This window comes from Diabrotica virgifera, chromosome 1 (genome assembly GCF_917563875.1).
Source record: "Diabrotica virgifera virgifera chromosome 1, PGI_DIABVI_V3a".
NCBI classification, from domain to species: domain Eukaryota; kingdom Metazoa; phylum Arthropoda; class Insecta; order Coleoptera; family Chrysomelidae; genus Diabrotica; species Diabrotica virgifera.
In genome coordinates, this window is record NC_065443.1 from 278,536,561 (window position 1) to 278,551,923 (window position 15,363).

At 31.0% G+C, this 15,363-nt stretch overlaps 1 protein-coding gene across 4 annotated transcripts in view; it reads left to right on the plus strand.

Moving 5' to 3' along the window:
• The window catches only part of LOC114333889 (lipid droplet localized protein), a 95,772-nt gene that overhangs the window by 61,942 nt on the left and 18,467 nt on the right, over positions 1–15,363 (plus strand). For all 4 annotated transcript variants that reach the window (XM_050642036.1, XM_050642037.1, XM_050642038.1 and 1 more), the window contains exon 4: positions 13,348–13,615. In XM_050642036.1, coding sequence (XP_050497993.1) covers positions 13,348–13,615 — 268 coding nt within the window. The remainder of the gene's footprint in view (positions 1–13,347; positions 13,616–15,363) is intronic.

Genomic DNA, 15,363 nt, shown 5'->3' on the forward strand with positions numbered 1-15,363 from the left:
ATTAAATATATTAAACCTGTAATATGAACATAAAGGAATAATAAAATAATTGATATACAAAATAAATAAATATTTATTAAAAATAACTACTAGATCTTGGACAATCTCTGAGTTACACAAAGTGCATATCATGTGACTCTAAAATGACATAAGTTATACAAAAAGTTATATTTGAGATAATAATAATGTTACCTGTTACAAAACTTAAAGGTATAAGTACCTCTTACTAACATATAGGGTACAAAATTACATAAGTCTTCTACCAAATGGTTATAGTACACCTGCTACGTACAACTAAATGAAACTGACAAAGATGAAAATACTACAAATAAATAGGCCCAAGCCTCACTAAGGGAAAATACAATAATGAATAAATAAAATTAAATATACAATTGACTAAAGTAGAAATGAAGTTGAGATAAATACCGACGATGACCTAAATTAACCGAACAAATGGAATAAAGCGAATAACAGTAAAATATTTGGGAAACAAGCTAGTAATATTAAAAAATAAATTTACCCGAATTACATAAACCAATATCAAAGCAATAATAAAGTAATGAATGGGTTGCTTTTTTTCTTTACTACAACAATAATAAAGTATTAAAAACCTAGTTTTCTCTAGGCTTATTCCTGTGCACAAGAAGTTACCGTAGATACAAAGTTTGGGAACCAAATAATCTAATATACAAATATGTCATATTAAAAAAAAAACCAGAGGTAAACTAAATCTGGAAAAAAAATTAATTAACATAGCGCATTAAACCGAGAGTCTGAAATGTAAAAAAAAACCAATAGTTACTAAAACACACTAATTGTTTCCAAACGAATCCCACTGATTCCTAAAAAGGTTGCGGTTGCATCCTAGAAAATGATGCACCAGGATGGTGCGACCCATGACTCCTGTAGGCCCAGGTGCCAAGACGAAAACTGAGCTGGAACGCTCCCATAGCTTGCTCCCAATTAGACATACTCCCATGATGACTTGACTGTGGCTGTAGTGGTTTCTCTAGGTGGTCAAATAAGGTCTATGACTTCATGGTAGGGTTTCTCCCAAATGGCGAATGATTCCTATTTAGACTCCAACAGGAGTTGTCACCCACATGTCTCCTCACTCCGACAATCCTTGGTGGTAACTTTTTACTTTACTTTAAATTGCTTGATGTTATAAAATAAGTTGGATGAAATCATCCGCCATTCTATATGGTACCTCTATTCGACACAACAGCCAACAGTCAAGTAAAGAACGAGAGGCGCTTCTCCGCCAAGGTAAACGTCAAACTCTCTCAGAAAACGAAATCATTCTCGATAGGTGGAGTACGTTCCATCACCGAGGTATGACGTCACCCCAGTAGTCCTATACGAGAAATTAGAGAATTTAAATGGAGACCGAGGAAAAATAATTATAATAATAATTAAAGAGCTAATTTTGTAACGTGACCGTTACATCTACTCGAGTTACTTGGGAACAAAAAAAGAATGAAGAAAATTGCTCCATAGGAAGCAGAGAAAATGCATTTTTTTAACGTATACCGATTTTGAACTTTGAGATTACATTTTCTCCAACTAATTTTTGATTGGAATTTTGCTATTTTTGGCAATTTTCACTAGTAATATCGATAGTTGTTATTATAATAATATATGCTATGAGTATTTTAAAGATATGAAAATTAGTGCGGAGAAAGAGGACAAAAATAAAAAGGTGATGGTTCGAAAATTATGATCTTATTTTTTATATCTTTGCCGCAAATGCCGGTCAACTTTGACCGGTTGTATCTCAGGAACCACTCATCACAATTAAAGGTTTTTTCTTTTAAAAGAAGCGTACTGCTGCTTTTTTCCAATACCGTTTTCACGTTTTCATAATTTAATTTAATTTAATATTTCCCGAGATATTCTATTTGTTTATAAGCCAAAAAATTGTTTAAAATTTTAAAATATTTCTGAGGTCGCTTAAATAGATCAATTTCAATTCTGTAAAGTATATTAGATAGGTATAGTGTCTTTTAATACAAAAATCTTAGTTATTCTTATGTATCGTAATTATTGTGGGTATTATAGCGACCGTAAATTTTTAATTAACAATCCAATTGTTGCTAAACTGTTCATTCAATTTCCATAGGTTTCTAGAATTATAATCTATAAGAAAAGAGCTTTTATATTGCCAAGTTATTTAATTATTGATAAACAATTACTTATCTAAAATTTTAGTTGAAAATTAAAGATTTTGTTGGAAAAACCCGCATTTTCCAGGGAAAATTTTCATCGAAGTAAATCGGGAAAAACACGTCTCTATGCAGAATTTAATTGTGGTGAATTTTTATTTGAGTGTTTTTGGTGTAAAGTTAAAATCTTTGGAGTTATATAGCAAAAATTGAGAAGATCGCGATTTTCGTGCGCCATTTTGTTAATAATAAAAGTAGCACACTATCTGCGGACTTTGCATACCTATATTATTAATATATACAATCATAAGATTCGATTCCAGCAATAAAATTGCTGGTAAATAACTTTTCCCAAAAATGGTCTATTCTCCGATAATCTGCGCAGACTAATAGGTTTTACAAACGAAACAAATGAAATACAAAGATCCGGAGAAGCAAAGATTTCTAGAGTTTGAAATCAATTCTGGTCACAGCCTAAATCCGTGCTTTCTATACTTCGCAAAGCAAACATACGATAAATGAATAGACGCGAGGAATCTAAAACTTGCATTCCATAACTCTTCAATCCATCTAGGCACTAGGCAAAACTGTAAGAAATTTGGTTCCTATCTTCTTCTTTATGTGCCATCTCCGCGACGAAGGTTGGCAGTCATCATTGCTATTCTCACTTTTGACACTACAGCCCGAAAGAGTTCAGTTGAGCTGCATCCACACCATTCTCTGAGATTTCTCAGCCAGGACATTTTTCTCCTACCTATGCTGCGCCTTCCTTGAACCTTTCCCTGCATAATTAATTTTAGGAGTTCATATCTGCCACCACGTGTTATATGACCCAAGTATACCCTATTCCACGAACATACGCCTGTTTTGCATTACTTCGACAACGAATATTTTACTGTGCAAAATAAGAAGAACGAAGGTAAATTGCAAATTACATTGTTGTTTATTGGAATAATTATTAGCGCCATTTACTTTCGTACTTCTTATGTTGCACAGTAAAATATTCGTTGTCGAAGTAATCCAAAACAGGCGTATGTTCGTGGCATGGCCCATATTGAAGTTTTCTTATTTTGATGGAATCCAGTATCTCCCTGTTGTTCTGTATTCTCCTTAGTACTTCCTCATTGTTTATTCTGTCTGTCCAGGAGATTCTCAACATTCTTCGATACGTCTGTTCGTTATATTTTTATACTCATGTATTTTTATCTGTAAATGCCCCGACAACACTGTAATGGCAACACCGCCAAAACGTTAGGCGCATACAATCTTTCCAAAGTGTTCTCAATGTATAAACAAAACTCAGCTTCACTTATGGTCGGAATAGATTGATCTTATAATAAGTTCTCATCTTCTTTTGTCGTCGTCCCTGGGAATATCAACGCTTTAAACAAACCACAAGTTAGCAGAACATAACGCGTTTCAGATACTAACAAGGCAAAATCAAACTGTATTCGACAGTATTCGTCTAAGTCTAGTGAAACCAACGAAAATCAGAACGCAATTCTCATGCACAGCAGCACAGCAATCAAATGATTCATTATGTTTTATGACATTCAAGAGGAACGAAATTACGAAATTCTCTAATTTCCTTGTAGTCCAGGGTAATAAGGTTTTTTCCATGACACTTCAACAGCCAGGGTACTGAAGCGTTTTTTCGACAGGTAATACCGTCAATGGTAATACCTATAAGAAGAAATTGTAACTATTTACTGCGTAGGATCTGGCGGCCATTTTTATTTATAAACAATTTAGTGTCAAAAAACGGTCTTTTCCCTTTTTTTTTCAAATTAATGGAAAACACTAAGACTTATGGATTTCTTAGTACAAACATCTTCGAGAGAATGGAAAAAGCTTTAAAATGGCGTATTACAAAGTTTAATATACTTATTTATTGTTAATATAATTGCGAAAAAAGGTCGAAATTTCAAAAAAAATAATTTCGCAATAACTATTGTAAAAATAAGTGTACAGCTTTGAAATTTTTGTCGAATGAGGGTTCTTTGGAGCTTAATATGTGACAAAAATTTCAAAGCGATTCATTCAATTGTTTAAATTTTATTCAAATTGTTTATCCCAGGGAGCTTTTTTTGCAATAACATAACGTCGTATCAAAGCAACAGTAGGATATGTGAAATAATGTAGTTTCGAGAAAAACGCAATTAAAAATTTTACGAAACTTCAGTACTTAATAACTTTTTTATATTTGAATGGATTTGCATGGAATTTTGTTTGAGTATATATACCTAACTTTACAGACTTCACATAACAAGCTATATAAATTCATAAAAAAGTGAAAAATAATTGGAAAAAAGTTACTTGTCCTACTGTTGCCCTAAAAGATAATCTGTTTTTTAACGGTATCCGTAAATTCTTGTTATATAAACTTATATTGCACTGAAGTTTTGTTTAAAATTTTACACATTTCAAGACAAAAAACAAAATAATTTTGTAGTTCAAACATTTTATTACATAAGTTATAACATGAACATACTTGATTTCCAAAAATGTAAAAATTTTACATTCAGAATCAGTTTTGGTAATAGCGGATGCTGAAAGTTGTGGAAGCAAAAGCTTATTGCATTTTCTTAAATCAGTGCCAAATTTCTAAAGGGAAATTTATCATTTAATGACACTATCTCTAAATAATCAATATATTAACTTACCTTTTTCCTGTGCTTGATAAATTCCAGATAGCAAATCAGAATCAGTATTATTTTTCTTCACTAATTACACTAAATACTGACTTCTAGATACCTCAGAATTTTTACAATTTAAATTGGTTGATTTATTCATTTTTAGTCTTAACATACACCTTTTAAAATGAATTAATGTAAAAGTATAACTATTGTTTAAGAGTTTAAGACTACTGAAGATAATATTGTGACCCGACCGCAAGCCGGATAATATAAAACAAAGACATTTGCAATTCAGCAATAACTAGGTACATGGCAACAGTAGGATATGTGCGTAAGATAACTTAGTGTTGCATTAATATTTGTGACCAAAATGGGTAAACGACAAAATATAACAGCGTGATAATGTATGTTGTCTTAGTGTTGCATTGTAGAATTAGGCTAGGGAATTAAGCTGCACAAGAAGATGTAATATTATGAAAAAGATATTTCACTTTTTATTTATCTTAGTGTTACACTCAAACGAAGGGTTTATTTCGAATCATTTGACATGGATATCACAAAAGTCATTTTTTTACATATCCTACTGTTGCTTTGAGGCGACGATAAGTCAGAAAAAAATAATATTAGAACCATTCTACAGGTGTCAAATAAAAGAGCATGAGCTAATCTTTCAAATTGGTTTAGAAAAAGTGAATAAAAAATGCATTTATGAGTAATAAATAATAGGGAACTTGCACATTTTTTTTGTTACATAATAATGTTCAGTTTTGTTTAAAAATGAGATTTCCAAAATTTCACGCTTCAAAAACTCGTAATAACTTAGAAATACATATTTAAAGTCTTCTGCGGTATAAAATAGTTCATACGACCCGTGATGTCACATAGTTTTACGGTTATATTATGGTTATTTCGCTGTGTCTAGGTACACTCTAACGTGTACGCAAATAAAAAAGTTAGGTACACGCGAATTAAACTTGATCAAGCCAGTGACTTCATTATTTAACGTGCGCAGTGACTGTATATTTTGGTACATGCTATTTTGATATGTTTAGTGTTTGTTTGATAGAAAAATACTTGTTAAGGGAAGGGAAGCAGAACTATTTAGATGTTTCAAACTTAATTGTAATAAATCAATGTATATATAAAAGTATATATTTAGGTTAGCAAAATAAATATAAGAAATATAAAATCTTTCCGAAAGTCCTTTTTTAAAAAATATTTATTTAACACAAGAAAGTAGTCTTTACAGTTTGAAAGCAAAATCTGAACTTGACAATTATAATTCTAAACTAAGAAATGAAAATGTAACATTTTGATAACTATGAACGTATGATGTCTTCGTCAGCGTTTCTCTGGTTCAGGGACTTACTCTTCTCACGGTCATTACCGTGTTCTAGCTGATGTTGCGGAATGTGGGTCGTTAACTCCTCTTCCCCAAGAGTGAAGCCATGCGAGGGAGTTCTATGCCGGGGTTAGGACTTTCTTCTTTTTCCTCTATGGAATCGTTTCTCTTTGTTTTTGCTATTTTCCTTTTGAGTAAAATAATAAGTGTTGTAATTATTCCAATGTAGGTACAACAGAATTGTCCAAATACTTGGAATGTGGTACAGAGCCGTATTTTGAAATATTGGTTTTATTTCGTGATTTGGAATATATTTAAGTTTTAGCGAATTTAGTTTTATTTCCATTGGTGCTATTTTAATTATATCGAAATTTAATTGTGGTGAGTTTATCATCATTGGTTGCCCTGATGTGACGTCTTGAAAGGTTAATTCTTGATTTTGGAAAATAATTTTACAAGGTGCATTCTCTATCAGATAAATGCCGTTCAGAATTTTTATTTGCGTTTCTTCTGCACATTTAATGATTAGTTTTTCTTCTTTAGGAAAGACAGCTAAATATTGGTTGATTTCTGGAATAATTTCGATATGGTTTCCTGGAATTTTCGCTTTTAGGTATTGGCAGTCTGTAGAGTTGCCAAAAAATAAAATTTGGTCTTCACATGAGTGCTCGTGATTAATTTGCAGATAACCAGGACATTGGAAGATCTTACTATGTGTGCAGATGTCATTTAGAGGAAATATAATTTTTTCATTTTTTAATAAATATCTTGAGTTTGGTAACATGATGACAAATTCTGACTTACTTTTTGTGGGAATTGGCAATAAATGATAAAGATCAAAATTGGATTCATAGTCAATAGGGATTGAAAGAAAATATTGTATTTGATTCTTTTCTATTTTGCAAGTTATTTGTAAAATAGCTTCGAAATCTAAAATGTTTTCATATTTTACTTCAAATGGTAGCTGTGCTTTGTAATGTGACGAAATTTTTTGGAGTTCGTTAAATAATTCGTTTGATTTTATTATGCTAGGATGTAATGTTTTCAATTTGCAAAATGTAATCGAATTCTGGATATTTTCCATTGTATCGAGTATTAAGTTGTATGTTATTATAATTTCATTAAACATGTCTTTCAAATAATTGACATTTTCAAGATTTGTTTCAGGTTCTATGTCATGAGTTTCGTTTGCGTTTAATCGTATTCTTGATAGACAATCGCTATTTGTGTTTAGAGCACCTTTTTTATATACAATCTCATAATCATATTCTTCGAGTTTTAATCTCCAGCGAACTAATTTTGAGCTGGGATCTTTTAATGAAAATAGCCATTGAAGAGGCTTGTGATCTGTCACGAGAGTCACGCGACGTCCAAAAATATAGGGTCGGAAATACTTAACTGCCCAGACTATAGCTAGGAGTTCTTTTTCAATGGTAGAATAATTTATTTCTGAATCATTCAGTGTTCTACTCGCATAGGCAATTGGGAGATCAGAACCAATTTTTCCTTGACTTAAAACTGCACCTATTGCATAATTACTTGCATCTGTTGTCAGATTAAATGGTTTAGTAAAATCAGGATATTGCAGAATTGGTTCATTTGTAAGAAGATCTTTACAGATATTAAAACACTGTACATAGTCTTCGTCTTTAATATTTATTTCATTATCTTTTTTTAGTCGCAATGTTAAAGGTTTTGTAATTTTTGAAAAATCTTTAATAAATTTTCGATAATATCCTAATAATCCGAGGAAGCCTTTTAACTGTTTGGTAGTAGCAGGTATTGGGAAATTTTTAATAGCCTTTATTTTATCCGGATTGGGCTTTACTCCTTCTGGAGTGACAATATGACCTAAGTAAGCCACTTCTTTCTTTAAAAATTCGGATTTGTCCAACTGTATTTTAAAGTTAGATTCACGTAGTCTCTGAAATACTTCTCTTAAATTTGTAATATGTTCTTGCAGGCTAGTGCTAAATATAATAATATCATCTAGGTAGACAAGGCATTTTTCGTTTTGTATGCCTCTCAGTATGTTATCCATTACTCTCTGGAATGTAGCTGGGGCATTTCTAAGTCCAAATGGCATTCTAAGAAACTCATAGTGACCATTTTCGGTGTTAAAAGCGGTTTTTGGGATATCTTCTTCTGCCATTTCTATTTGATGGAACCCAGAAGCCAAGTCTAGCGTGGTAAAGTACTGACAACGCCCTAATTTGTCTAAGAGGTCAGTGATATTTGGAAGGGGGTATCTATCTCCTAAAGTAATAGCATTTAAACGTCGATAATCGACTACAACACGAAATTTACGTTTATTGGAGGCATCAAGTTTTTTGGGGACAACCCAGATAGGCGAGGACCAGGCAGAATTGCTATGTCGGATAATATTTTGATCTAACATGTCCTGAATTTGATTTTGGACTTCTTTACGATATATTTCCGGATATATATATGATTTAGAATATACTGGAATCTCATTAGAAGTTTTTATACTATGCTTAATTTTATTGGTGAAAGACAATTGGTTGCCCTCAATATGAAAAATGTCCGAAAATTCTCTTATCAGCTTTAAAATTGAATTCCGCTCTTCGGTATTCATATGTTCCGTGCGGATTTTAGAAATATCAAATTTGAATTTTTCGGCATAAATAGAATTAAGATTAGGATGATTTATTTGTTCGTATTCATCGAACTTTTCAACTTCTATTGGTGAAGTTAAATCAACTTTAAAATGTGACTCTGATGAGTTAGTAATAGTGCATAAAGCTTCTTTATTAACAACTTTAGTAAGACATTGGGGAATTTCTAATTTCCCTATTTTTGTATAAGGTACGATAACGTCACCATTTTCTATATTTTTTATATTTAATTTAATTACTTGTTCGGAACGTGGAGACACTACTATACAATTCGTGCTCCCAGCGCTCGGACTATAATAGTTAATTTTAATTGAAGAACAAGGTGTTCTTAATAAATTATTTACTAAATCGATATTTGCTTGTAATAGTTTTAAATTATCTAATCCTAATAAGCAATCAAAATGATCATGAAACTTAAAAATATGATAAGTTAATTTTATTGGCTTTTTATGCCTAAATATAGAGGAAGAAGGAATTACGGTACAGAAATTTTCCTTAGTAGTTCCAAGAGCAGTGGAAATTTGAAATGGTTTTTGAAATATTGAATTTTTAAAATATTTTTCACCTATTTTCGGTGTAATAAAAGATTTAGTGCTCCCAGTGTCCCAGTATCTATAAGGACTTTTAAATTATGCTCAGGGAAAATTATGTACGGCAATTCACATTCTTTGTTAGTTAAGTTTAATAATTCTACATGCTCTGGTTTTCTTCCGAGGCTATCTCTTCTAAAAAAGGTTCTTGGGATGAACTTTCAGGACAGTCTGTATTATCTATGTTATGCAGTTCTTCCGGAATAATATTTTGGCTTGCGAAATTATTGGGGTTACGGAAACGAGTCCTATTTTGGAAGTTTTGTGATGGTCTGAAAGTATTATTGGTTGTTATAGTCATTGGAGTAGGGTTTGAGAATTTTCTGTTTGGATTTGGCTGGAATACATTGGAGTTTCGATTAAAATTCCTACTTGTACTAGGATTATTTTGGAAATAATTATTTTGATTATTTTGTCTCATATTTTGAGGATTCGGTTGGGGATTCGGAGGATCCATAGTATTTCTCTGTATTGGAAATTGATTCCTTGGTTGATATTGAGTTTGGGGTTGATATTGAATTTGGGGTTGATAATTATTTTGTTGGTTTTGTCGGAAATCGGATTTTGGTCTAGACGAATAATTGTTATTTTGATAAGATTTGTGATTTTTGCTTTGAGAAGAATTATTTTGGTCGAGGTATATCTGAAAATCATTTGTGAGGATGCCTAACGCAGAATTTAAATCTGGAGGATTCTTTGTACGCATTAAGGTACCAAGAGGTTCTTTTAACCCACGTAACAAAACTCTTAATGCTAAATTTCGGAAGAAGCTACCAAGAATATTAATTTCAGCAGCATGTTCAGTTTTTGAGGTCAGGACAGATATTTGAAGATTTAATAATTTTTGTATTCGATTATAAAAATCAAATGGGGATTCATTATTGCCTTGTTTCAAATCTGAAATTTCTATGTTTAAAGTATAAATATCTCTTTTGTCTGAATAAGAATTAATTAAAGCATTTTTTAAATCTTGCCAAGTTCTAAGATTACAAGAAGAAATATTGACTGCGGCTTCGCCTTTTATTTTTGCAATTATGCTTGACATCAAATATTCATTTTGAAAATCATTCACATCTGTAGCATTATAAAATTTGGTTACAAGCTTTTCGGAAATTTCTAAAAATCTAGGAAGTAACGTATGATTTCCTTCAAAATCTGGAATCATATCTAAGTATTCTTTCTTTAGTTGAGGAACTTGTGGAACAGCCATTTTAAATTTATTATTTAATTCTAATATTTTCGAAAAACTTATATTATTTTTATTAAAAGGTAAATTATCTAAATTAGTTAAATTTGAGTCAGAATCTGTATCTGAGTTACTACTGTCTGAATAATCAGAATCTAGTGTTAAATTAGGCTCTCTATATGACATTAAACACTTACAGTAATGTAGCGATCTTGTCCATGGAACTGCTTCGGAACTGGGTTGAGACACTCACAATATTCGCTTGAAAGTCTCTCCGAAAGTACGAATCTTCTCGTCAGGTTACTCAATTCGCCCAACTGGAATTCACTTCGCGAAAACTGTTCGAATAGTCAAAAAATCGTAAAAACGAACCGAGAGTTATATTCGCTAACGCCCGTTTGACTATCCTACTGACTGCGCCAGAAATATAAAATCTTTCCGAAAGTCCTTTTTTAAAAAATATTTATTTAACACAAGAAAGTAGTCTTTACAGTTTGAAAGCAAAATCTGAACTTGACAATTATAATTCTAAACTAAGAAATGAAAATGTAACATTTTGATAACTATGAACGTATGATGTCTTCGTCAGCGTTTCTCTGGTTCAGGGACTTACTCTTCTCACGGTCATTACCGTGTTCTAGCTGATGTTGCGGAATGTGGGTCGTTAACTTATATGTATTTAGTTGATATGACACGTACAAAATATTGCTAAAATAAGTTTTATACGTAAGTTAATTATTATAATCCAACTATTCTAAATGGGAAATAAGCCACAATTTAACTAAAAAATGATTTTATTAACGTTTCGACGTCCAAATCGGATGTCATTTTCAAAATAAAAAATTAGTCAGATTAAATAAATTATTAGAAAAATTTTTTACTAAGCAACACCATTTTTGTTTAATTTAATAATATTTTGTATTTTGACAACGACGTCCGATTTAGACGTCGAAACGTTAATAAAATCATTTTTTGGTTAAATTGTGGCTTAGTTCCCATTCAGAATAGTTGATTACAAAAATACCACAAGGATAATAGCTTTAGAACAAGTTAATTATTATTGTGAAAGCTTTAGGTCTTCTTTTTACTTTAATCTTTTACGATAATACATACTATTTCATTTATAACTAAAAAAAATATATATTAATTTATAGTCTCTTATCTTTTTCGTGCTGTTTTAAAATGTTCTTAAACTCATTAAAAGAACTAAATAATTGTCCACACTCCGTAGTTAATTTAAAAACAAACACTAAACAAATAAAAAATAAGAAATCACTGACACTCTAGCTTTTTTATTTGCGTACACGGTAACGTATACCTAGACACAACCTTATATTTAAGTATATTCTTCTTCTCCTTCTTTAGTTTATTGGCCTCCACCTACTTCGGTATTTGGCAAGCTCATCGTCGTGGAATAAGTCAAAAATATTTATATTCTAATGATATTTATCGTATGTCATTGTAATAATATATACCAGTTTGTTAAAATTGTAGTTTTATACTGTTTTTGAAGGAAAGGAACGAAGGTTTACTATTGAAAATAAAACCATTTTGTAAAAGTACGAATTTTTCTATGAATAGAACGATCAAAAACACTTGTAACGTCACATAAATGTATTTTTTACTGACGTTTATAACGTCTAATTTAAAATTCTGTTTACTTTATTGGAAAAATGTAAATGTAAAACCAAGTGACGTCACGAAGCGTTTTGGACCACCTGTTTTAATTTGAATTTTTAATCGTCTTTAGGGGCCAAACGAAAGACAAACAAAACTTTTTTATCTTTTATACATGTTTTAAATTATGTTGTGTTTTACTTTATAACATTTTTTTCGAATTTAAAAATTTATGCAAGTTCCCTATTATGCAAAAGTATCGTCAATTTTTCCTTATAAACTTTTTATTTTTTTTATACATATAATAAATTATATATATTTATTACAATTTATCATCTATTATCATATACATACCATTGCTTGGTAGTTGTGCACCTAAAAAATGGTAAAAAAATATATTTTTTTGAAAAAAGTTATTCAAAAAATTTATAAAGAAAAATTGACGATACTTTTGCATAATTGTTTATTACTAATAAATGCATTTTTTATTCACTTTTTTTAAACCAATTGGAAAGTTTAGTTCATGCTCTTTCATTTGACACCTGTAGAATGGTTCTAACATTATTTTTTTCTGACTTATGTTATTACAAAAAAGTTTTCTGGGATAAACAGTTTAAATAAAATTTAAACAGTTGCATGAATCGCTTTGACATTTTTGTCACATATTAAGCACCAAAGAACTCTCATTTGACAAAAATTTCAAAGCTGAACACTTATTTTTACAATATTTATTGCGAAATTAATTTTTTTTAAATTTCGACCTTTTTTCGCAATTATATTAACAATAAATGAGTGTATTAAACTTTGTAATATGCCATTTTAAAGCTTTTTCCATTATCTCGAAGATGTCTGTACTAAGAAAACCATACGTCTTACCGTTTTCCAGTAATTTGACAAAAAAGGAAATAAGGCCGTTTTTGATACTAAATTATTGTTTACAAATAAAAATGGCCGCCAGATCCTACGCAGGAAATAGTTACAATTTGTTCTTATAGGTATTACGTGTCGAAAAAGGCTTCAGTACCCTGGCTGTTGAAGTGTCACGAACAGGGTATATTTTTGTCTTATTACCCTATGGCCTATTGGTATCATTACAATACTTACAACCAACACTTTGATAATCTCCAATAAAATCTCTTGAGCTTAGGTAACAAATAACACAACAATGTTTTTAGGAATTTATATCGTCAGTGCGTGTGGTGTCGACTGTGTTCCCACGGATTTGGGTTCGGCATATCTGCAGCAAAAATTTGATGGCGTATTGAATTCAGTGGTTGCCTACGTGGAACTATGGACTGAAGGTAAAAGTAGCGGATCCGTTGGCGGTTATGGGACTTGGCAAAGCCTTGTTTATGAATTCCAGACAATGGGTTCATTAAGTAAACTAAAAGCAAAGCTGATTCCACCTTCAGACTCTGCGTTTAAACCAACGTTGCCAGTTAAGTAAGTAATAAACAGTAATATTAAATAGGATTTTTAAAAATTGTTTTTAAAATACCACACTGAGGGCCGGTTGTTCGAACGCTAATCACGAAGTAGATTATAATCAAGTCCCCTTAACAATCATCAAATAACAAAATCCGTTGTTCGTACGCCAATCAGTTGATTGTAATAAATTATGTTAATTATCATTATGATAATTAACTATTATTATGATAATTAAGATAATTGATTGATTAATTAATTATTAATTATTAATTAACATAACAATTATTAACATATTTGATAAATTAATCAATTGATCTCATAATTATTGTAATCAATTATGTTTTCAGCAACCCAATCAAAGTTGACATTGACAGTTTGATATTGATTTTTGATTTGATTTGATATTTTTGATATCTTATACCTTATTTATTTTTATCCAATCTTATTCGCGTCATTACGTCTATGATGGTTCCTGTTTATCTGAACCATCTCAGATAATTGAGGGGTGGTTACCCCCTACCATAAGGGTTGATGAAGTAACAATACTCACTGTAGATTCATTTATTGGTACGTTGAAGTAATTACGGCAAAGAGCTGGTGGTATATTATTTAGTAACTGTGATGTTTACTCGTTGGGATCTCGACTACAATGACTAATCTTTTCGCCATGAAAGTAGAACTCAAAGTGGATTCTCCTGTTTACTATTTGGTATAAATAAAAGTGAGAGTGTTTAGTAAAAGTGCTGAATCGACTAGATTATAAATAACGAATACTAATTGTTATTTCAAACTGACCTTGTATCGAAAATCGACACATTGATGTGGTAATATAGGTCAATCGTATTTATTATAAACAAACGTATTTGTTTTACCAAAGACATTTAATTAGTAAAAGAATTTGTCTTAATAAGATGATTACTGAGATGCAGTGTATCCCAATACACGTCGATACGTTTTCCATTTCTGTTTAAAATTGTCTGTAGTGTCATTGATTATATCCTGTGATAAGGAGATCCTAAGATTATCTCAGTTTAAGGGGATGGGTACGTAGTTTCGGCTCTAATGCTATTTAAATGGGATTAATTTTTTTCAAATCCTGAGAAAATTAATAAGTATTTTTGAAAAATTTAAACGCAGACTGAAAGATTACCTTCTTAACGAGGGCCGAAAATCCCTGAAAACTTCTGTAATGTTTATTTTAATAAGTTACAAGGGTGAAAAACTAAGGGAAAATGTAGTGTGATTTTTAATTTCAAATATCTTGTTCAAAAGAAACTTTTTTGCACAATTGATCATTTTTGACTGTTTACCGTGACAGATTTTACGTCAGTAGGTGACATTTACTAGCAACTCGACGGTAAGTACTCCAACTCGACGGTAAGTACTCCAACTCGACGGTAAGTAATTCACTTACCGTCGAGTTAAAAAATCTCTTAATTTTAATTTATTTTTGCAGAATTTCTAAATATGGAATTTTATCGTCTGGTTTATTAACGACTGTAAAAGTACGCTGGATGTTCGTTTTTGTATTAGGTACTTTTACAATCATTAAACCATCGGTTTGTTGGATGTCATTCATAGTAATATTATATAATTCTTCTCTTCTACAGGCACCAAATATTCCCAGTATCATTGCGACCTACAAATTATGAAAAAATCTTCATTAGAGTATTTCTTTTACCTAAACTAGCTTATATTACCTTGTGAACTAGAAATTCTTCATCCGGTGCTTCCATCAGAAATTTTTAAAATTGCTCCCGTGT